The 24,226-nt window shown below is 28.9% G+C and overlaps 3 protein-coding genes and 1 long non-coding RNA gene across 4 annotated transcripts in view; 2 read left to right on the forward strand and 2 right to left on the reverse strand.

Moving 5' to 3' along the window:
- The first annotated feature begins 484 nt into the window (after positions 1-484).
- LOC130453389 (protein obstructor-E) lies at positions 485-15,526 on the forward strand. Its single transcript, XM_056793098.1, has 4 exons — positions 485-673; positions 5,951-6,172; positions 6,358-6,552; positions 7,978-15,526. Exons 1-4 carry the CDS (start codon positions 631-633, stop codon positions 8,205-8,207), a joined length of 690 nt encoding a protein of 229 aa, XP_056649076.1. The 5' UTR covers positions 485-630; the 3' UTR covers positions 8,208-15,526.
- Positions 15,527-16,611: 1,085 nt separating this feature from the next.
- Positions 16,612-19,540, reverse strand: LOC130440633 (cytochrome b5 domain-containing protein 1). Its single transcript, XM_056773892.1, has 3 exons — positions 19,185-19,540; positions 18,425-18,592; positions 16,612-17,062 (listed from the first exon to the last, which is right to left on the reverse strand). Exons 1-3 carry the CDS (start codon positions 19,538-19,540, stop codon positions 16,843-16,845), a joined length of 744 nt encoding a protein of 247 aa, XP_056629870.1. The 3' UTR covers positions 16,612-16,842.
- A 697-nt stretch (positions 19,541-20,237) lies between these two features.
- Positions 20,238-23,316, forward strand: LOC130452712 (uncharacterized). Its single transcript, XR_008910992.1, has 2 exons — positions 20,238-20,348; positions 21,619-23,316. It is a non-coding gene; the product is annotated as an uncharacterized LOC130452712 (long non-coding RNA).
- A 392-nt stretch (positions 23,317-23,708) lies between these two features.
- The window catches only part of LOC130452703 (uncharacterized), a 192,545-nt gene continuing 192,027 nt past the window's right edge, over positions 23,709-24,226 (reverse strand). The window contains exon 20 of the mRNA XM_056792116.1: positions 23,709-24,017. Coding sequence (XP_056648094.1) covers positions 23,721-24,017 — 297 coding nt within the window. The 3' untranslated portion in view covers positions 23,709-23,720. The remainder of the gene's footprint in view (positions 24,018-24,226) is intronic.

Here is a 24,226-nt window from a genome sequence, read left to right on the forward strand (position 1 = left end):
TCTTTTCGATACTTGGTTGATAGCAAGTACTGTTACCAGAACCGTGCATAGGTGGAGATTGCGCATTTAAACGCTTCCAAAAACCGTTCCAAGAGTGGTCCAAATTAGCAGGTTGTAACAAACCTATAAATAAATCAAATGTATTGGTTAAATTATATAAAACAATCTTCTGAAATCTAACAAAATAATGAACAATTTCATGTCATTTATTAATAAATCACAAACGTTGTCATAAAAATAAAACAGCTTACTCACCACAAAATAATCGTCAATATATCAACATAACAATTGATTAGCGACACTTGAAATGAAATTGAAAATTAAGTAACGTTGAATAAGAAAAAATTTTGATAAATTAAAGTTTTGTTAGCAACGGTTTGTCAAAAATACCTCCATGTTTCTATAGCTCAGTGTCTCATACTAAGGTTTCCACTACACTGGAGATTTTGGGGGTAAATACGGTTCTGCAATAAACAGCTGGGTACTGTATTGATGTAAGTAATTCTTATACCATTCGTACGCCAATCGCCAATCGGTGTCGTGTATAGAAAGTGTTAAGTGCGTGTTGAATTCAGTACAAAGCTGCAGTTTACTTAACTTTTCGTTTAGTCAAGGATAAAGGCAGTCGCCATGATATCGCTGACTATTGCTCTCCTTTCTTTTGTTGCTTTTGGTAAGTACCATATTGTTAAATATTCAAATGAAAAAATGATTCTTAAGTCACGTTTTTTTAAAGTGGGCAAAAAACAATATGTTTATTAAAAAAATTACATAAGCTTTTGCCACAATAAAATATCTATATAATATATCGAAGAAATTTGGAAGAACTTTAAATTTTTCTATATTTGCTACTCAAATACATCGTTAGTGTTTGCTTTATAAAAGATTTAATGATAACAAAAACGGACATTTCAAACATTTTGGTGAATGAATGAAATAAAAGACGGAAATCATACAAAATCATTCAAATAAATGAAAAAGATATCTATCTTAGATTTGGATTTTAAGGTTGGATAAAAATTCAGCAACAGGAATTTCGATAAAAAAATGTTTCCATGACAAAACTGGAATTGATGGTTGTTATCATTTGAAGAACTGAAATACCTCTAAAATGTATGAAAATGCTACTTGTATGTGATTCAAAAAATTTATTTGAAATTAATTTGATCAGTAAGGTGTAAATATTCAGTGATTTCTCGCTAGATGGATTGGTATCAAATTAAATTTTCCTTTACCTAATTCCAAGCCTGTAGTTTTTTTATTAGGAATAATAAATAAATACCAGTACCATTGCCCAGTAAAAGGACATGTAGCATATGATAAGATATTTGGAAGAAGAATATGCAAAACAAAGAGTCAAATTAGCATGAGAAAACTCACAAAAGTACTCCGCATACTGCTGTGGAACAACACTCTAACTAAAGAAAATCAAACAAGAATCTTTCAAAGCATAACACAACATCTATTTATATGGAGCAACCATATGGCTAATTACAACATCAATAAGAAATAAAATAAGAATGTACCTACAAAATAGGAAATCCAGAAATATGGCAAAGGAGAGTAGAATGCCAAATGGAAAGGGAACTAGAGAAGAGAGCAGTGCGATGGTATGGTCAAAGAAAGCCAGAGCACTAGTGACCAAAATGAATACTCGATTGGGAGCCTCCAGGTGGAAAAGAAGGGGTCCAACAAAGCAAATATACATTGAACATATAATGATAAATAGATACCTGAGAGTAAGAGACAAAAATGTAATAGAATTGTGAACGACAGAGCTGTGAATTCGCAAGGGAAAATTCTATAGAAGAAAAAGAAAAGATAGACGTAGCCAGTCCAAGAAAAATGAATGGAATTGTATTGTATTGCAATCATTCTAATAAAAAAGCTTATTAATAAAAATTGATTAAATAATTTATGGTCAAATTGAATAAAATTTTCAATGATTTGAGCTCTTTTCTATTACATGGAATCAAAATTTTTGATATCGTCAGAATGTAAAATTCATAAAACCAATGTCAATAATGATACCACAAACGTGGAATAAATCTGGAATTTGCTTATTCCTACATTTTGTTTATTAGATATATTCCAGGATATTATGTTTTTCAAAATTTTCCAATTATCATCAGGTGTTTTCAGTTGTGTTTGTTTGTACCTCAAATTGTATTAAATTTATAAATATCTCTATAAAAATATCTACTTAATTATTGTGTATTGTGGCTTGTTTAATGCTGTTGATGCAAAAATAAAAATACTACCGAATTACATAATGATTCGACGAATATGGTTACACAAAAGATTAACAAATCTGAAAGTTTTTTTTATTTACTCGGTAATGTTAATAGAAAGTATAGATTTATAAGGGGAATTTATATTTATATATCACATTATGACGATAATATACATTTAATGATAATTTTACATCGCAATAATCAAATTAATCGACCAAAATTTGTTAGTTTATAGAATGTGTTATGTATATAATAACGGAATATTTTGAAACTAGGAAACAATTTTGATTCATTTATTTCTCCTAATAATTAATAATACACAAATAAAGTAACTGGCAAGAAAATGTCACTGGCAATTAGAATGAGGCTTTTAATATCAATATTATAGTTTCTCAGTATATCTATTGATTTCAAAATGCAGAATTATTTCAAAAAGAAAATTGGTACAAACAAGAAAACATATTTTGTAACTATTGATTTTTAATTCGATTGAGAAAAATGTGTTTCTGGTTTTAGGGGACTCTGTCAGTTTATTTTTAGCAATCCAGTTTTTTATATTCACATACCGTATTCGGTTAAGTGCTATTATATAAGTTTATCTAATAGCAAATAACCGAGAACCTAGATAAACGACGGTATAAGTATAACCTTGCATCTTGTACACAGTCGATACCCAACTCCAACCCAACAATTTTTTTTATTAATTGAACGCCACCTTATGGTAGTGGTCATTCACTTTATTCACGGTATAGTAAACTCAGTTTCTCAGGTCCACTCCCGTAAGGAAATCGTTAAGGGATCGTAACAGGATTTCTTTAATCCCTAATAAGAATAATCGTACGCCTTAAAGCAGGGGAAAATTGAGTTCAAACATAATAGAAACATAAAAAACCATTTATCAAAGTGGCTACTTATATTTCTGGACTAGTAATGTTGCTCCTCAAAATATTGTTCGATATGAGTAGTACAATTTTTCGTGCCTTAGGACCGATTTTCGCAGGTCTTTTTCCATTCCAAAATAGGCGATTTGGAATCAAAACCAGCCTCTTCTTGTATTGGTAATCGATGACCAAGCAGCTTTTCTATGTGCGAGATCATCATCTCGCCACCATCAACTTGACCATCAGGCTTCTTAAAAATTGAATTATTTAAGCAACGGTTGGACTATTACGATAAAGATTGAATCACCAGTTATTTGACGTTTTGCGAATGTCTCCAATGCCTTTGGTAAACATTGCGTACCATTCGGAGTCAAACGTTTATACCACTGTTGCTACATTGATACATTGCCACATTACAATAATGCTAAAGAAACCATTTCTTCGATGTGTTTCTTTCGCAAACATTCTTATTGAATTTGTCTCGTCGTGACGACGATTTGTCTCATGCGAAGATATTATTCTTATCAAAATCCAAAATTTTAATACACCAGTTGCCGCCTTCTTTTGTTAAGTAGGTCCCAAAAAAAAAATTACAGCAAATTATGATGTATCTTGTGATGCTAATCATGAGTATGATTCATTTCACGATATGTCACATGATCTTGTTTAATCAATTCAAGCATAGATGTTTTTAGACATGACGACAATTTTTGAGCGGGCTAGAAATGTCAGAGTCACAGTAAGAAAGACTCAGTGTGACCAAACCTCAAAATATGGATAGTAACACTTCTTATGAAGTCCTCCTTCCAACGTAAAAACAGCATATCTATTATGAATTATGCTTTGGCTATGTTGGATAAACGTTTTCCTAGACTTCATTATTTTGAAATCAAAATGTTCCAAAAAGTAGCAATGTGAGTCAACATACAATCTAGACAAGAATATTCAACATTGTTGTTGCAAACCATGAAATTTAACGTATTTATTTCCACTGTTATGTAATAAAAACATATTGAAAAACTAAGAAAGTAATGAAACTATAAATATTCCATGCCACGAACCAGGTTATGACCAATTTAGACTTTATCACCTGATACGAAGAGAAACCTTGATTCGGTTTATATTACATTTACTTCTGGTGTTAAATTGAGCCTAAAAAGCATATTGACCGTTTTTTTTTCGTAATAGCAATACTGCACCCACTTGGTGAATGTAACCGGTCTAGAATTACAATCAATATAAACCATTGGCGTGGAAAATAAATATACTTTGACCTTTTATAATAATTATGGGTTGTATGGTATGAGATTATTAAAATTTTAAGGATATAACAGAAAAGTAATGTTGTGCATTGAATAAATATACTTTGATATAAACTGTTTAGCCCACCCTACAGTTTCAACTGTAGTAAAAAAACAATAAATCTACAGTTTTTTGGAAATTCTCTCAGTTTTTAGTTTAGCCCTCGAAATCTACAGTTTTTCTGAATACGATGCTAGCACTATATTTGCTACGTAGTAGTCTATGTAATTATAATTGGACTTCTTGCGATTAACTCTACCAATATTCACAGATTTGTGATAAGTTTTACTTATTCTATGATCAGATCAACACAGCATGTTTCACAATTTTAAACTACTATATATAACCGGCTCAAATAAAATAAACAAACCCCAAAATATCTTAAATGTCAAAGAAGCAAAAATATTAATTATTAATGTACGTGACGTGCGATTCCATTTGCCATCATTGGAAACATGTTAGATGGATGATACCAAATTCAATTCGATTGAAAAGAAACACTCAAGAGTTAAACTACTATAAACTATCTACTATTCTATTTTTACACGAAATGTGAAGAGCAGCCCGAATCAAACAAAGGTTTCTTTTCGATGATAAAGAACTTCAGGCACTAAAGTGTTTACTGATCATTAAAATTCATTTTAAGTCATGATTTGAGCAGAAAATATAACAGAATTAGATAGAAAATGGAGAATCCTTCGCAAGATCAATTTTGAATTTAACACTGTTATCGACTTTGACCAGAAAGCTTCTGTGTTTGCCGAAGAATACGGCTAGGGTAGAACGTTTTCAAATATTAATCTTTTGAAAACAAAGCTAGGAAATAAACTTCCTACGAACACAATAGTACCTTGCACACAAACTCAGAAACTAAAAATTGTTTCGAGTTCAATGTGACAAATGACCATTTAGAAAAATTCAATCAAAATATGTACGATTTCAAGAATAAAGATGAAACGGAGTATCAAGAAGATTCACAAATTAAAAATGAGAATAGCTAGTGATTGTACCTAGTAGGTTTCATCAGCAGCTGATGATCAGCTTGTGTTGCAATACTAGCTTTTAGATGTTACTAATATCATTTGACATATTGTATCTTTATTACTTCTGATATTTAATTTCATTAAAACTTTGATAATCACATGATATGATTTTTCTTGTTTTTAATTCCCTCTCTAGAATGTATTCTATTACTCAAGCCTCAAGCCTCAAATGAAGAAGACATGTTTGATTTTATTAATTTCTGTGGCTTTACAAACACGCAAATTTGTAAATTAGTGTAATAAGTCAATAAGAATATTTATTTCGTGAATAAAAACCTCATTGATTTTGATTATACGATAAATAAAATTCGTATAAATGTAAATCTTGACGTTTGAAATGCTTAATAGATGAAGCTCGACAGGTCAATCTGTACTTGTGAATAAATTCAGATTAAACTTGTTTTTATATTAATTACACTTCTTCAACCCCTCGATAGTGCTTAAATTCAATGCTGGATCATAATTGATTGTAACTATACTCATGTTTTAGCAAATTGCGGTGTATTGGTCCAAGACGCGCCTTCTTGTCCAGAGCAACATGGAGTGCAAGCTTACGCTCATCCAGAATCTTGTAATTTATTCTTCCTTTGTACAAATGGTACTCTAACGGTGGAAACTTGTGAAAATGGTCTTCTATTCGATGGAAAAGGCAACGTTTTCAATCACTGTAATTATAATTGGGCTGTTGATTGTGGACAAAGAAAAGCTGATTGTGAGTTGTATAATTTATATGATAATAATTAGTACTTGATTTTCTTTAAGAATACTAAAAATTTTTTAACCTCTAATAGTAACCAGTGACTAACAAATTCATGAGGTAAAGTCATTCACAAAGAAAAAATTCAAAATATATATTTTTTGATAATGGAATTATAGGTAATTGTTATGTTTAAACAGTGACACCAATCAGCACTCCAGGCTGTGAATATCAATTCGGAATATATCCAGATAGTAAAGAATGTTCCGTACACTTTATAAAGTGTGCTCATGGGGAACCGATTCCAAACCAATGTGATCCTGGACTAGTATATGATGAACGTATTCATGGTTGCAACTGGCCCGACCTTCTAATAGAAACGTGTAATCCAGAAGGTATGATAATGAATTACACTTTTTCTAATAGAGTTGTTACTTTCAATGAAAAAAATATTTCTCAATCAGCTTTTCGAGCCATCGAAACCATTCACCTAATTATATATTTACACAGCAATAATACTCCAAGATTATCTTCAACAATTATGACTTTTTGAATGATGTGAATAGATTTATACTTTAATATTTTTTTTTATAATTACTTGAGAACTAATTCAATTTCTGAGGAATATTTCTCACGAGATTAGTCAATAAGTTTGTATTATATCTATCAAATTGGACGAGAAAAATGCCTCATTCATATGTGAAGAAAAAATATATAAATAAAATTTCTTCATAAAATATAACGAGTTTCCGACGCAACAAAGAATCATTTTTACTTTGCACCATAGGGTCCTTTTAACTTTATACACTTTCCCAGCGATGCTCTAACCTTTTTTAACTCTTCCAAATAACAGTTCCTGTCTTTATCCTCCAGGAAAATGTTGCTGGAAGTCTGATTAGGTTAATACGGTGGGTGGCCAACCAAATCAAGTACAAATCGTGAATTGTAGAGATGTAGATCACTGAAGTGCGAGAAGGTGCGTTCATGCAGCATTTTATTTCTCTTTGAATGCGGTCACTTTATAATAATTTCTCCCTTTACCTTATCATATAATTATGTGTAATAATCTACCTTTTTGGATATACACAAAACCATAACTATCCAAAAAAAAACGGTAGCCATCTCTTTTTCGGTAGTTGTAATGTCTTTGCTTCTTTCTGAGCAGGTCTACTATTTTGATTGTTTTTTCGTTTAAGGAGTATAGCGATAGAGCCAGGTTTCATCTACAGTTATGATTCGACTAAAAAAATCCGAAACATTATTAAACCGTGTCAATAAGACATGGGAAATGTTTATTTGAATGCGTTTCGATTCAAAGTGTGCAAACGCGAGACCAAATGAGCATATAGCTTAATCTTAACAAAGTCGACGATTATCCAATACTATTTGGTGAACTTCTTCAATATCTCTCGTGATGTATCACAGTGCCTAACTCCTCTTTGATTTCCGTAAGCGTATTGCCTTTCAAAAAGGAATAGTTAATGGCAGCTCGATACTCAGTATTTCCGTTTTCAGAAAAATCTTAACTCACTTATACGATTTGTCAAACACATTGAAGGCATCCAAACTGACTGAAATTTTATTGAGAATCTCTTTTTTCGGACAACCCTCGTATCAAGCTAATTAGATAAAACCAGTAAAAATGTATGGTTTGATATAACCTAAAAATTTTATATAATATTTTAAGAATTGTTTGTCGAATTGTGATATTTTTCATATATTTTTGCTCTTATCGACTTCTTCTTATAAAAGTTTAAAGTAGATTTAAGAGGAAAAATTTATAAGAATACTAACATTTAATCAAATTTTTGAAATTCCAGCTGTGGTCGGCTTCAAATGTCCAACTAAAGTGCCACACAACAGCCCAGCGGCAAAATTCTGGCCATATCCCCGTTTTCCAGTTCCAGGTGACTGTCATCGTCTTATTACATGCGTTAACGGATATCCACGTCTTATTACTTGTGGCGAAGGAAAAGTTGTCGATGAACATAATTTAACTTGTGAAGATCCAGAATTAGTACCTCACTGTGCCAATCATATCGGAAAATAGAGAGAAGAGATAAACGTCGAGATGTCGAGTCGTTTTAAAATTTGATTTTTATTTATACAAATGTCTTCCTGTACATATTCTATTTAGATTCATATATTCCAATATCAACTCTTTTAAATATTTAAAATATAAATATTAAACTCTAATACTTATCAGTGAAAATTTCTAATTGATTATTCTGTAAATATAGGGCAATAATAAATTTTTCATTACGACTCGATTGAAACTTTGAATAATTAAAGCTGAAAGAGAAGCTGAGAAAATATGTAATTATTTTTGTAAATCAATCTAGTGTGACAGTAATTTTTTTAGTTATTATTAGTAGAAAATCTTGACCTTCCATTATTTTAATCACAAATTACTCCATTATCCATATATCCTATTTAGAGAATATTCAATTTCTATCTATGTCTGCCTTTGTTTACAATGTTACCTTAGTGACTTCTGTTTTATATAATAAGAGAATAATCAAAAAAGCTGTTTTTCAGTAAAATTGTCAAATATGACATTTGATATTTTAATATTATTTTGCTTTTTATTTAAAACTAAAAACAATATGAAAAAAACATTTTACGATATATGTCCGTGAAGTTTTTATTAGGGTACTCGATTAGATATTCTCGTAACGTACTAAATCACTTCCCGCACTTATAACTATTTTATTCCTTCTAGATCCTCCTTCCCGATTTTTATACAACTATCAATTTATTTATCTCTACTCCGTTTTATTCGAACAACTTTTTTAAATTAACATTTTTTATTAATACTTTCAATAACTATCATATTTACTTTTACTTTTTAGATAAATGTTTCACTAGTATATTCGTTATCTTTCATATGCTCAATTACTTTCTATTTTTGTGTATATTAAAAATATATTTTTGTTATTTTATTAAATTATATTCATAAATTTTCAACCATCAACTTAAGATAATTGAATTATTAACAATTTTGATTATGAGTGAACATTTTGAAACTCATTAAAACATTAGTTTTCTTCTAATTTGAAACTATTATGAAACATAAATAGAGCTAATTTCAACCTTCTCACATTACAAATGTGCAAAATTGGCAATATATCAACAAGTACTTAGAAATAATTCTTTAAAAATAATAAAATTAAAATAAATTCTGAGAATTGATATTTTTTAAAACTGAAAACATATAATTAAATGATATTAATGTATAAAGTACGAATAATAATCAACAAATAATCTCTTCTATGAATTTTACAAATGAATCAGTGATAGATCTACAGAAAAACGTAGAATCCATTAATTTAATTTGAAGCTTCATAGAGGCTGCTTGAGGTTGTAGCTTGAGTAGTACTTAACTATATACTGTCAATTCTCTCAATCACAATTTGATTTGAATGCTATAGAAGCATTAAATCTGAGTCAGTTTTCGTATGGTAGATAGCAAACACGATCTGAAAGGAAATTATGAATTTATACTTGAAGAAAATCACATTTTATAACACAGATAAACTAAGAAAACATTTTTCTTCTTCTTTTTGTCTTGCCTTTTTTAGGTGTCGAAATGTGTCTCTATATCCACTAATTTTTCTCATGGTTTTCATGTCTAGAGCTCTTCTTTGTTTTCGATCATCTGAGCAATCCATTGTTTATTTTTTGGCGAACTCTTTCCTGGGTTTTATGTTTCTAATCAGCAAATAAAATCAAGTAACGAATTATTATTTTGAAAAACTCTTATTAATTATGTTATTCACAAACGATACAACAACAAGAAATTCGATGATTAAAGGGTATATATAGAGAATTTTTCATAATTTTATCATTTTCTTTAATTCATAGTAAGCTTTTTATTTTCTTACTAATATAAGTAGATTATTTTTAATTCCAAATTCTTCAATAAAAATGAAACTTCAAATACAAGCCATTTTTCCTATAACGAATCCAACCACTGCTATGGTTCATTATTTTTATTATTAGTTATAGCTTTAATTACTGCTTTTCTCTCCACGAACTGATCAAAGTGAAAAAATTTGATATTTATTTGTAAAAATACCCCAAATGCATGAAAATATCCAATTTTTTCACGACTTGGTGCATTATGTAAGTACTCACAATATATACTCAAACCTATATTTTATTTATTATTAGAACTATTTAGTTGGTGTAGGTTTAGATGAAGGGACATTTTTTTTATTATATTTTTATTTTAATGATTAATTATATAAACATTCCATTTTATTAGCGAGTATAATAATACCTCATATTGTTGAGTTAACAGCAAAGTATTTGAAATAGATAATCTACTGAAACATTTTTCCTTTTTTATATACGTGTTCTCTGCTTTCTGCGATATATCATTTCTCCTCATTTTTTCTTTACTTTACTTTCTTTACTCCTTTTTTAACCTGCTAATATATTGTTTAATCCAATGAAGTGATTAATCTGATTATTACTATCTTCTCTGTAGAAAGCTTCACATTTCAATTCTTGTTCTAATTGGATCTTCAACATTATTTTTCATGTCAATTTTTCTATATATGCTAACACATTATATTCAATAAATATGAATTAAATCAAATAAATGAAATTGTAGTTTTAATATACTATTTCCTTGAATCTCTTCTTGAATTTTCTTGAATAATTTGAGTTATCACTCATTGATTATTGTTGTGTATAAAATCTTCAGCACTTCCATCCTTCATTTTCAATAATAAGCATTATTATCTATTAAAAATGTAGTTCCATATTTCTTTTTATCAAGACAATCGTCATTAATCCATATTGTAATTTTTATTCTACTAAAGTTGTTGTTCACATCGGTAATATCAATTCTGAAAAAATAAACACTTATTTGTTGACAACACCAACCCAAATTTCTTACTTAAAGGATTGCTTAGAATTACAATAATTAAGATTATCATTTCTATACAAAATAAAATACTTATGATCATCGTTTGGTAGCTTTTAGCAGCTTCTGTACATTTTACGTTGCACTGTTATTCTAGTCACACTATATTAGTTTTCTGACTTGTTCCTCCTCAATCTTCTGCTACTGTCTAACAGTATTGACATCTAGGTGCAGCCTGAGTTAGAGTTTATACCATTCCACAAACTAATAACCTTCATGCATCTTTACAATTGAATTCGGTAAGAGCGGAACCAGTTCAACTATCTGATTCTATTAGAATTTGCTTATATATTAATCATTTAAATTGTCTTCCTCTATAACAAGTAGTATTGTTTCCGAACAAATTTACTCCAGTTGCTTCCATTTGAGTTTCACAGCTAAAGCCATGCCTAATCGTTTGGCATTATTTCTTATTGAAAACAAAGGCATAACAACATATTTTCTTTGATTGATAATTATATATTGTATTTTTATTCCGTTTCATTTCTATATTCTATAACATTCTTCTTCAACCCATTGTTATTAACATTTCCTACTAATATACATACATCCATATAATATATATAATATTTTTTCTTTCTTTCTTCCTATACGCTTAAAATATATTCTTTCTTTCTTTCTTCCTATACGCTTAAAATATATTCTTTCTTAATTTATTCTTCACATTTGCTAAACATGAGTTTATACACTTGTTTATCAAGTCTCGCGTAATTTTACTTTCACTATATAACTTCTTCTATTCTAAGTTTTCTCGAAAACCATAAAAAATAGAAAGTTGCCATTGACCTTTTTGCATTTTCTGTAAAAATACTTTATTCTATATATTTTATTTTAGCTCTTCACAATGTACTTTTACTTATTATTTTTCTCTTTCTGCAAATAAATTCTTATTATTATTCTATAATTTCTCTTTTTTGCTCAACCTCTTTATAAAAATGCCAGTTACTTTATGAACCACCCAAACTTTTTCCTCTATCCTTTTTAAATTTTATTTTAATTTTCTTCTTGCCACTCTTCTTCAAATTTATAGAAAAGTCTCTACTATTCTTCGTTTTTAACATATTTTTATCTAGTTTAAATACGTTGTACTTTGCAACCTTGTTATTTTGTTTTTTCGGGTCTTTTCTTTCATTAGATATTAATAATGTTTTTCATTTACATCACACAATCTTCTCTCTTTCTCTATTATTTTCTATAATAATATAATAGTCTCCTCTCTTCCTTCAACATTCTATAATCTTTAAATAACTTCGTCGTGTTTTTCAATACCCATCAATGTGTTCATATTCTCTCTGCAATCCTTCTTATACCATCATCCATCATCTATTTTCTATCTTCTCCAAAAGTTGAAGTATTTTCATATTATATTTATTTCATAAATCTGTGTCTTTCATTCTACAATCTCTTTTCTATTTTCTTTACGAATTTTATTTTACACGTGTCGATGTTTAAAATGTTCATTAATATTATGAAAATATCTTACGAATCTTTCACAATTTTGAGTTTATAACCTTTCTGCGATCCTTATTATTCCATTATTATACCATTCTACTAAAATCTCTTTTCTAGTTTCTTTGTCATTTTTATTCTCCGTATGTTCATGTTAAAAAAGTTTATTATATTGTGCCTATTTTCTATATATCTTATAATATCTTCTTCGAGTGCCTCAATAACCATGAATATTTATATTCTCTCTGCGAATCTTTTTTATTGTTATTTTACTTTTTAATATGTTTTCTCTATCTTATTTTTCAATTTTATTTCCCGCATGTTCATGTTGATACAGTCGTTATGTATCTATTTTATAAATCTCTTAAAATATCTTTTTCGTGTGCTTCAATACCAATCAATGTTTATCTTTTTACGATCCTTCTTGTATTATCATACTACTTTCTAGAATATTTTTTCTATCTTATCTTTCAATTTCATACTTCACATGTTCAGGTTAAAAAAGCTCTTTCAAATAGTATCTATTTTATAAATTTTCAAAATACCTTATTCATCTGTTTCTATGCCTCTACTTGTTTATATTCTTTCTGGGATTTTTCTTGTATTATCATTCTACCTTCGTTTTCTACATCATTCTTCACATATTCATGTTAAAACAGTTTATTCTTTACTTATCTATTTTATATCTCTCTCAAAATATCTTCTAAGTGTGCTTCAACGCCCATCAATGTTTATAATTTTTTTACGATCCTTCTTGAATTATCATTCTATTTTCTATAATCTCTTCTTTATCTCCTTTTTCAATTTAATTCTTCGCATGTTCATATGTTAAAAAAAGTTGTCTCATTCTGTATCTATTTTTTAAATCTCTTGAAATATCTTCGTTGAGTGATTCAATGCCCATCAATGCTTATATTCTTTCTGTGATCCTTCTGTATTATAATTCTACTTTCTATAACCTCTTCTTTTTATCTTCTTTTTCAATTTCATTCTTCGCATGTTCATGTTTAAACTGTTTATCCATATTGTATCTATTTTATAAATCTCTTAAAATATCTTCTTTGCATGCTTCAATGCTTATCAATGTTTATATTCTTTCTGGGATCCTCCTCTATTTTTTATTATCCCTTTTCAATCTTCTTTTTCGATTTCATTCTCTGTATGTTTATTCATTATATATCTATTTTATAAATCTCTTAAAATATTTTCTTCGTGTGCTTCGTTGCCCTTCAATGTTATAATCTTTTTACCATACGTCTTGAATTATTATTCTACTTTATATAATCTCTTATCTAATCCCTCTTCATTTTCATTCTTTGTATATTCATGTTAAAAAAGTTCATTCATTACATATCTATTTTAAAAATCTCTGCTTCATGTGCTTCAATGCCCATCAAAGTTTATAATATTTTTACGATACTTCTTGAATTATATTCTACTTTCTAGAATATTTTCTCTATTTTCTTTTTAAATTTCACACTTCACAGGTTAATGTTAAAAAATCTCTTTCATATTGTATCTATTTTATAAATTTCTCGAAATATTTTCTTCAGGTGCTTCCATTTCCCTCAATATTTATACGCTTTCTGTGATCCTTCTTGTATTAACATTCTACTTTCTATAATCTGTTTTCTATTTCCTTTTTATATTTCATTCATCACATGTCCATATACCTCTTAAAATATCTTCTTCGTTAGGTTCAATGTCCATCAATGTTTATATTCTCTCAGCATCCTAACTTCTATAATATTTTTCTATCTTCCTCACTAATTCCATTCTCCTCATGTTCTCTTAAAATAACTTCTTCATGTTATTCAACGTGAATTAGTGTTCATCTACTTTCTGCTAGCCTTCTTATTCCGATTTCTAATATCTGTTCTCTGCCTTCTTTCTCAATTTTATTCTCCCCATGTTCATACTAAAAAGTTTATTTCTATTGTGTCTTTTTCACGAATTTGCTTAAATATTTTCGTCATGTTCTTCGAAACCATTCATCTCTTATATTGTTTCCGTGACGCTACTTGTAGCTCCATTCCGCTTTCTGTAATCTTTTTTCTACTTTCTATTTCATTCTGCACATGTTCATGCTTAAAACGTTTATTCATATTATCTCTTTTATAAATCTTTATCATAATCCTTAAAACCAATCGATATTTCTATTCTTTCTGTGACCCATTTTGTATTAACATTCTACTTTCTATAATCTGTTCTCTATCTTCTTTTCTAATTCCATTCTCCACTTGTTCATTTAAAAAAGTGTCATTCAAATTATCCTGTTTTGTATTCTTCAATACCCATCAATGTTCATATAGTTTCTATGAACATTCTTGTATTTCCAATATATTCTTTTAATTCCACTCTACTTTCTATAATCTCTTCCCAATCCTCTTTCTTAAAATTTATTTTCCACATCGACAAAGTTCATGCACATTGTATCTGTTTTATAAATATTTTAAAACATTTTCATTTTCTGGAAAACCGCTCAATGTTTACGTGCTTTCTTTCAATCCCATTGTGCTTTCCTTATTCTCTTTTTTGTTTTCTTATTAAAATTTCATATTTCATATGCTGAAGTTGTATAAGTTTGCTAAGATTGTATTTATTTCATAAATCTGTCAAAATATATTCTTGTTCTTCACTGCCAGTCTAATGTACATATTCTTTTTATGTACCGGCTGGTAATTCCATTCTACTCTCTCTAATATATTTTCTATATTTTTTCATTTAATTCTCCCTATGTTGATGTTAAATGTTTATCTATATTGTGTGTAATGAGAATAAATATTTCTATTGTTGTTGTGACAAGTACATTGAGTAAATATATTTCTTTGAAAGTAAAAGGTTGATGACAAATTTATGTGTCATAATTTTTTATTTGAACATTAACAAAGAATTTGTATTCTTAGTTGAAAACATTATATTGTTATGTATTTATTTGATTGCAATATTTGTACACGTTTTTTAATAAAAAATTCAAAATAATAAAATAGAATTGATTATTTTCGTTCCAATTACATTTCTACCAACTAGAAAATTTCTGAATATTGAGTACTTCATTCCTTAATTATCAACACCACAGTATGCTTTTTCTATGAGAAGTCGAAATATATATACTCGAGGGATACCAGGAAAGATAAGGTATGACCAAGGCATATTCCAGGAAAACCCCACAAAATCAAGCAAGAATAAACAGGAATGCATCTAAAACTATCCTATAATAACTACTTTCAAGAATTAAATCATCCAAAAAATTGTTACTGGAAAAAGTAAACCAGAGTTACATAATAAATTAAAAGAAAAAAGATGTCCACCGAAATTGTGAAAATCGAAAAATCGAAAATCGAGCCATCATCAAGTACCTGTATTCAAAAGAGTTAAGAGGTAAGATTTACGAAGATATGCTTAATACCCTAGGTGATTAATGTCCTTCGTATGCGACCGTTAAAAATTGTACTGCAAGCTTCAAAAGAGGTAAATATTCCATTGAAGATGATGACCAATCGGGAAGGCCAGTTTCTGTGTCAGTCCCCGAAAATATCGATGCAGTTCATGACATGATTTTATCGGATTTTATCTGAAGCACTGAATATTTCATACGAACGAAAACGATGTAGACTTCTTAAACCGAATTGTTACTATGAATGAGACTTGGGTATATTCCTACGATCGAGAAACAAAGCAACAATCGATGGAATGGCGATCCTCTGGTTCTCCAAGACCTAGGAAGTTTCGTGTCCAAAAATCTGCTGGAAAAGTTCATGCTTCAGTTTTTTGGGATTGCCATGATTGATGACCCACTAATCAAAAGCATGTCGAAAAACTTTTACTTGTTATGTCTTATAAATACATATATGTCTCAAAATATCGTAGACGAATTATTTCAATTGAAAAAATTACGTCGAAATAAGTATAAAATGGTGTAAAAGGTAACGAAAGTCACAAGACCGAGTACCATATTTTTACAATAAGTATGAAAAACTGAGGTCATAGCGCAGAAACAAATTTTTGAAATTTTTTATCTACCAGCGTTTTATCATACTTGTCATGTTTCATGTTTTAAAGAACACGGATATTTTTGATATATAACATAAATCGTCAGGCATGTAAATACATTTTAATTGGTTAAAATTGGAAGTCCTATTTATTTTGTTCAGCATGCGATTTTGTACACATATAAATATAGTTTGAAAATACTAAAGAGACGCTGTTAAGGCACATCAAACTAAAAAGTTCAACATCATTTTTGAAATAAATGAATCTAATATTAGCGTGTTAAAAACAACAATTTTGAATAATTTTATATTTAAAAGCGATTGCTAGGACAACCAATTGCGTCATTTGAAGGTACGGGTTCACATTCGTCATTATCAAAATCATAGTATTTAAGATCATCATTGTAGTATAAAAATACACTCGGTACGTAATAATTTTGAGGCAATCCTAAGTCTGTGAAATTGTCTCTTTCGTCTGGAATGTTATTTTCTTCCATGGTTTTGTTCATATTTAAGTTCTTTCCCATATATCTACAACAAAATCAATCAATTAGGATTTTATCGTCGCATTAGATTAATAATGGAGAATAAAAATAGACATCTAATCAAATCATCTAGAAGAAGTAAAATGCCTAAATACAATTTTACTATCATTATTCATAAGATAAATGCTAATAAAGGGTGCAGAAAAAATAAAGATTGTATACATTCCTTGGGAGACATAAATACAGATTTACAACTTGTTGTGTTAGGTTGTACCTTAAACTATCTCAAACTTAACCTAACCTACAAATTATTATGTGTTTTGATAGAGCTCTTTTGGGAATTTTCTCATAAAGTTTTGCAAGTATCTTACGAAAATTTTATTATTGTTTTTCAATGTTATTATGTTATGATATTATATATTATTGACAAAAAAGATGTGTCAGAATTCAAAAAATTCTCCTTCTTATCTTGTGAGGAATATAAAATGATTTCAGGCTTATCCGTTAAGTTTTTGTAGTACATGCATAACTACCTCAATTCGAATGAAATATAAATTTTTATATATTTTGATATAGTTCATTTTGGGAATCCTGTCATTATAGAGTTTTGCTAGTATCTTACGAGATTTAATTATGATCTAGTGAATGTTCACGTATCTTCTTAATATATAAAAATTCAGTGTCCGTGTGTAGGTATGTTCGAATGAACTCAAAAACGATATTCATGAAAGTTGCCATATATATGTAATTTGATCCAACTTAAATGATAGTTATTATATAAATTAATGGTCTCAATAATTAATAATAAACGTTGTTATTAAACTTAGTTTAAGTGGCTTAAGCGAATTTCTTTACAGAGAACTGTAAAATTTTGTCCTTTGCACCTCATAGATGGCGCCACACTTTAATGTGATATATTTTCTTAAACTACACACTATACATGTCTTATTTTGCCTATATTACTTAACGTCGCTTCTTTCGTGTATATAATCTTTGTTTCAAATCATTCTTCATTTTGTCTTTGCGTACATTACTTCGAATATTTTTTTTACTTCTAACTTAACTTCTAACTAACTCTCAGTTATTCAGAGAACAGCGAAATTAATTCACATTAAAAATTCAATTATCATTTTTTGTAAAATGCTACCCAAAAAAAAACAACCTTAATGCCCGTAGCAAGAGATTAACATAAACATGTTTTGAGTCGCAACCGCCGTTCATGTTCTTTTGATATTTGGCTGGTTATTTAACTCGAAATTACCAAACAATCCAATATTTGATTATTTAGATGTGAATAATTCACAATATCCTTAAAATGTCCTTGACACTACTACGAATCAAATATCGATATACGAAGAAATAACATTACTTTCCTGTCCCCCTATATTTAAAGACAGTTCAAATTTACCTCCATGTATAGCTATCTGCATCACTATTAAATAAATTGTATCTTTCCTGGATTCTGTAGAAAGTATCTTCACAACAAACATTTATTAGAACTTCTTTATAGAAAGGGCATACCATGTTGATGATTCGTATAGGCCTTACTCTCTTAGTTAGTAACCCAACTTGATATCTAAAATAAAGTGCAAGTTTGAATACGTGAGCAACAAGCTTTCTTCTAACAGTGAAAAAAGGAACTTTTTGACTTATATCCTCTAAATTTACATATTGAGAATAGATATATCTTACAGCAATCCATAATATTTTTAGGAATTATAGTGCATTGAATATTAAGATTATAATCAGAATGACTGATGATGGTGATGATGCTTAAATAGACCCACGGAACATTTTCCGAAAATTTTTTTGATCTATGCGAATTCATTATTTCGTTACGTTTTCTCCAATTTTCCACCAAAAGGTTTTCCACCGCAGCATTTGTGATAACTATAATGAGCCGCGCTGCCAACGCTTGGTTGGGTTGCCAGGAATATTTTGGAGTATCGAGCATGAAAGGACAGGTAAAGTTCATATATATTTTGAATTAATAGATGGTTAGAAAATTTAGATTTCATACAATTTATGGAAGATGGGGAGTTAAGTGTAAACAGCAAATCGGTAATGAGAAAAGATATTTTGAAATAAGGGATGTACTGAAAACCTCTCTTTTATGTATGCTACATGAGGTAGTTTTAAAAGTACCATATCAAAATAAAACCACTTACTGGTCATCCATCCACCACGGTGGTCTATCCAATGGCTTCCAATCAGTAACTGGAACTTCTAAACTTACATCAGGAATAGGTCCGTGTGGACAATAAGGTATGTAACATCCAGTTTCGGGATGGACGTAATATTGAATATCACCTGTTGATTCATCGAACCAGTAAGAAATATCTTTACCCGCTAATGCCAATAGACTTTGAACACATTTTTCTTTCATGTGTCTTTCTATTATTGGAGTGATATCGAATACTTTACCCAAAAAAGATACCCAGCAATCATCGTAAGTATTGTGAACGACTACCTCAAATGGTGCGAAATATGGCCACTTTCTGGAATTCTCTTTTAGGCTATCCATATTTTTGAATGTGGTTTCAAAATGTACTGTATATATTTGTCACTTTGACAAAAATTGATCAGATTTAGTAAAAAGTGCTAAGTAGTAGCAGTTCACAAGTAATCGCAATGGATTTAACTAGATTTTAACGTTTGTGGAGCGAATACACATCAGAAAATGGTAATGCTAATAATTCGGTTTAATTCAAACTGCACCTTTTGTTATGAAAAAGAATCAAAAATAGTGAGACTAGTACGTCTAGCAATAATTTTCTATAAAACTGTATTTGATGCACTCACTGTTCAAAAACTACATTAGAATGGAAACAACAAACGAAATAATCCAACTATGTACAAAAATTGTTGCTTTGGGTTTCATAACTTTTTCAAAAACCTTATAGCAATGACAAAGAAGAAAACGACTAGTGGTGTTATTTTGCATGACACTAATGTATTTTAAAATGTTTCTTTGTTTCTAACTTATTTTTTATGTTCCCCATCAGTTTTGTTTGAAATATTTTCTAATAGTTCATTGTTAGATGTCTGTGTGTAAAATAACAATTGTAAATAATTACTTTCGAATAAAACTAATATTTTTCATACTAAAATAAAAATTTTAGTATAAAAATAGTATATTTTAGTATTTGATGTGCCTGCAACTATTTTAAAACAGAATGTCAAGTCCGTGGACTTTGTTTTCTAAATGAGAAGATCAAAATAAATGATCCAGTGAAACTATAAAAAAAAATGATGATTTTCTACTATCAGCAGCAATGGGCTTGGAAAATGTAAAAAAGTGTATTCTATGGTATTTATTTTAAGTTGAAAAGGTTAGTATTAACAAACTTACAAAGAAGTCTGGATATATTTTGTACTGCCTACGTCTCAGCGCCGATTATTTGCGTGTTGAAGTGTTGATTTGTTCATAGAAAGGTAGCAGGGGTTTGTTCGTGGTAAATCAGACAACTAACCTCAAATATATTTCCTTGTAATGACTAAGTAATTATTTTACTATAAATATTGCTCAAATTCGCGGCATGAAAGCATCAAGTTCAAATTATATATCAGTTATTTCCAAGGTGTTTTTTTCTATTAATAATACATTTTTTTGTCTTATTGAAACCATAAATTTCACACTGCGCAATATTATTAAATGCGATAATAAATATACCGTGAGCTCTATAGCTTTTATAAATTCAATTTGAGGTATTTCTGTATATTCTTCAATTTTGTCCCATTTTTTCATTAATATATTTTTCATAATGGTAATAGGAATATTTGTATATAAGAAACCACATTTAATGAAATAAATACATATTCATTAGGAATTTTGACACTAGTTTTTTGCGTATGATGGCGAAACAAAAAGTTGTTCTTCCCAAGATAGGATTAGATCATTATTTTGTTTTTAATAAGAATTCGTAGGGTCTAGAATTTTTAGAAATGGTTCACATTCATAGGAATGAATAAGCTATAAATGATAAAAAAGATCTAAATAATTTAAGTAAAATTTTGTAAATTCTAATAAATTTAATATATTTGAGATGTGGAAACCAAAACTGAAGAGATCTAAAATCAAGAACATTTAGATACATTAATGTAATACAATTCAAAACTACTGAATCATGTTTACCATTAAGTGGCTCCGTCTTCATTATCCATTGAATCATATTTTGCAATTTTGCAAAAATAAAACGTAAATTGTAGAATAACAATAAATAGATCCGAACAAGTTCGAGAAAGAATTTCCTTTCTAAAATTTTCGTTGATTTCTGTGACTATAGTTGCTGACGAACTCTACATAATGTTACTTACATTTGATAGATAATAGGCAAACGAAGAAAATGAAAAATGCAGCACTATGTATGTTATAAAATCACGAAACACGAAGTATACGTATGAATTTTCACAATTATACTAAATAGGCTAGAATGAGTAAAATATAATAGAAATATATAAGAGGAATAAAAAGCTGTTGAAGTCTATGCCGACCCTCTGAACGGGTAGTAGCTATGATTTTATTTGTTGATGTATGTACGCAATGTAGACATTTACCGTGATCAAAATACGTTTTTGAGACTATATTTTATTTTTTTTTAGCAATTTCAAAATTGGCTGCCATAAACTAGACTGCGTGATAACGGTCTGTCATTTTTATTTTCCGACAACAATAATATATTTTCAATTTACAAAAGGGCAGACGTGGTCAAATGGATTTAAACTTTGTTAAAAATTGATACATGTCTTACCTTAGCGCTGATTACCTGATTACTCATAGAATTTAATACATTTTGTTTGGAAGTTACAAGTCATCAAGCTGGATCGCGAATCAACAGAACAAATATTTCAACATTTAGAAGCTGAAAATCAAATAATGGAAAGTTTTTATAATAAAACACATAAGCGTCCTTTTACGGTTTTATTTTGTGCTGAAAAGTAGTATAATTCACAAAAAAATAAATAAAATTAGTAAACTAAAGGACAAACGCGATAATAAAATTTCAACGTTAAAACAAAATCTAGTATAAAAAAAATATGTGTAACTAAGAATATTATCAATGAAAGTATCAATTTCCTTTCATTTGAAGAACTACACTTAAAAAGTACAAAAAATAAGGAATCGGGTGAAAAAGAGAAAAGGGATAAATATTAAAATGTATAAAATAGTTAGGTTAAGTATCTCTAATAAATTTATGCAAAACATCTTACAAAAAGGCCAATTTGTGAAGTCTCATAAAAATCATCTGATAATTTTGGCAAAACATAATTACAAAATTATCTACAGTACAAATGATTTGTTGTTAATGTTAATCTCTCGTATTCGACATTTCAACATAAATCAAACGAGTTAGGCATCTACTATTATCTTTAAACAGTACATTCCTTGTAACATTAATAGATGGTTCCAAAGTTCCAACATGGTAAACAAAGATATACAATCATTACTTTAGGCCTTTGAATCTTCCACATTTGTGAAGGCATATGCATTCATATTTTTTCGTAACGAGCATTTTCCAATAAAAATGCCGTTGAATATAATCTAACTCAATTTTTCAAAATAATATTAAATTTGTCATACTTCCAATATTTTCAAATTTAAATATATTTGACTCTTTTCAAAATATTTTTTCTAAAAATTTTAGGGTTTTACACACCTTCTGCATATCTTGCCTAAACAACTGTTATACATTTTTTAATGATCGAAGAAACACTCTTACTTTCGTCGTTTCGTTAACTTTTATGTGATATTCTTCTCAAAATTGGAAACAATGCACCTGAACTCTTCCGCTTTATTAATATATTCTTGAGAGATTTCAACTCCCTATTGTTAGTGGTAAAAATGAGCCAGCACCTTTTAGTTCAACTGTTTTATCATTCAAAATTCCCTATCAGAAAATAAAGTTATTTTAAATAATCACAACAATTAAACAATCATTAAAAACTGACAATAAAAAATGGAAAGACTGATTTTCAAAGGATTTCATTTTTAATACTTGTAACAGCCTCTTTAAAAAAAATGATACAGTGAATGATCCAAATTTGGAGTAATGAGAGGAAGACTTCACTAAAATGAAATTTAGCACCCAATCATAGAATTTAGTGGATAATAAAACTAAATAATTTTTATTATATACAGAAGAGTGCACAGCAATCACAACAGCACACCTAAGCAGTAAAAAGCTCAACTTAGGATATATATATCTAGATATTTTTATTGACATTTTATATGGTCAAATGGTTTAATATTAATAGTGTATGTATATATTAAACTTAAAAATATATCTTGTTACAGTAAAAGTCCTTCTTTTATCCACACCATTTAAATATCCTTTACTAAATATTACCACAGCTTTCTATACACGCATTTGTCAAAATACATAAAGAATGAAATATTTTCGAAAATAATCCGTAATATAAAAAAAGTACAAATATAGGTGTAAACCTCAGGCGAAGGGTTTTATGTAAAAATGCAAAATAAATTGACAAAATGTATAAGTAGATTTTTCCCCCAATCGGCTGAAGTATTGTGAACATTAAATCAGTCTCGAAAATATTTCACTGGTACTATCATTTTCAAACCGGCCAGATAAAACATTTTATAATAATGGGGCATAAAAGATAATATAAAAATTTTAAATATAACAGTTATTTCATAATATTGAATATAAGCCAAGTAAATAAACTGTTCAATTATTATTTTTTCAGTCTGCTTTAGTCTCAACAATTTGAGTAGTCTCAATCAGTATTTTATTATCGACTGGTGAATTGTCCTTTATCAGTTCTGGTTCCTGTTCCAAAGCGTTAATGACAGCATTCGTATTGTTTACAATAGTGATTTCTTCAGTTACTACCTCGAATACACCATTTTCTTTGGGTTTTTCTATTTTGGTCGTTTTCGTTTTCACAGGTCCTTTAATTATTTCGTTTGGTTTTTTGGCTGTAGTAGATTTCATTGTGGTTGTGGTTGTTTTCGATACTGTTGTTCGTGTACTACTGACCTATAATGAGAAACAATAAAATATGAACACTCCTGACAGTTTTTATAAATAATAATTATATTTATCAGAACAATTAGGTAATCTAAGAAAACAGCTGATCTTCGTCAAACTGGCAGCCGTGGGGTAATAATTAGTTTTCTTATATGTACCTGAGTTAGCTTTTCTGTTTTTTTTTGGTAGTGAGAATTATTTTGAATTGTTTTTTTTTG

The sequence above is a fragment of the Diorhabda sublineata genome, chromosome 2 (assembly GCF_026230105.1).
Source record: "Diorhabda sublineata isolate icDioSubl1.1 chromosome 2, icDioSubl1.1, whole genome shotgun sequence".
NCBI lineage: Eukaryota > Metazoa > Arthropoda > Insecta > Coleoptera > Chrysomelidae > Diorhabda > Diorhabda sublineata.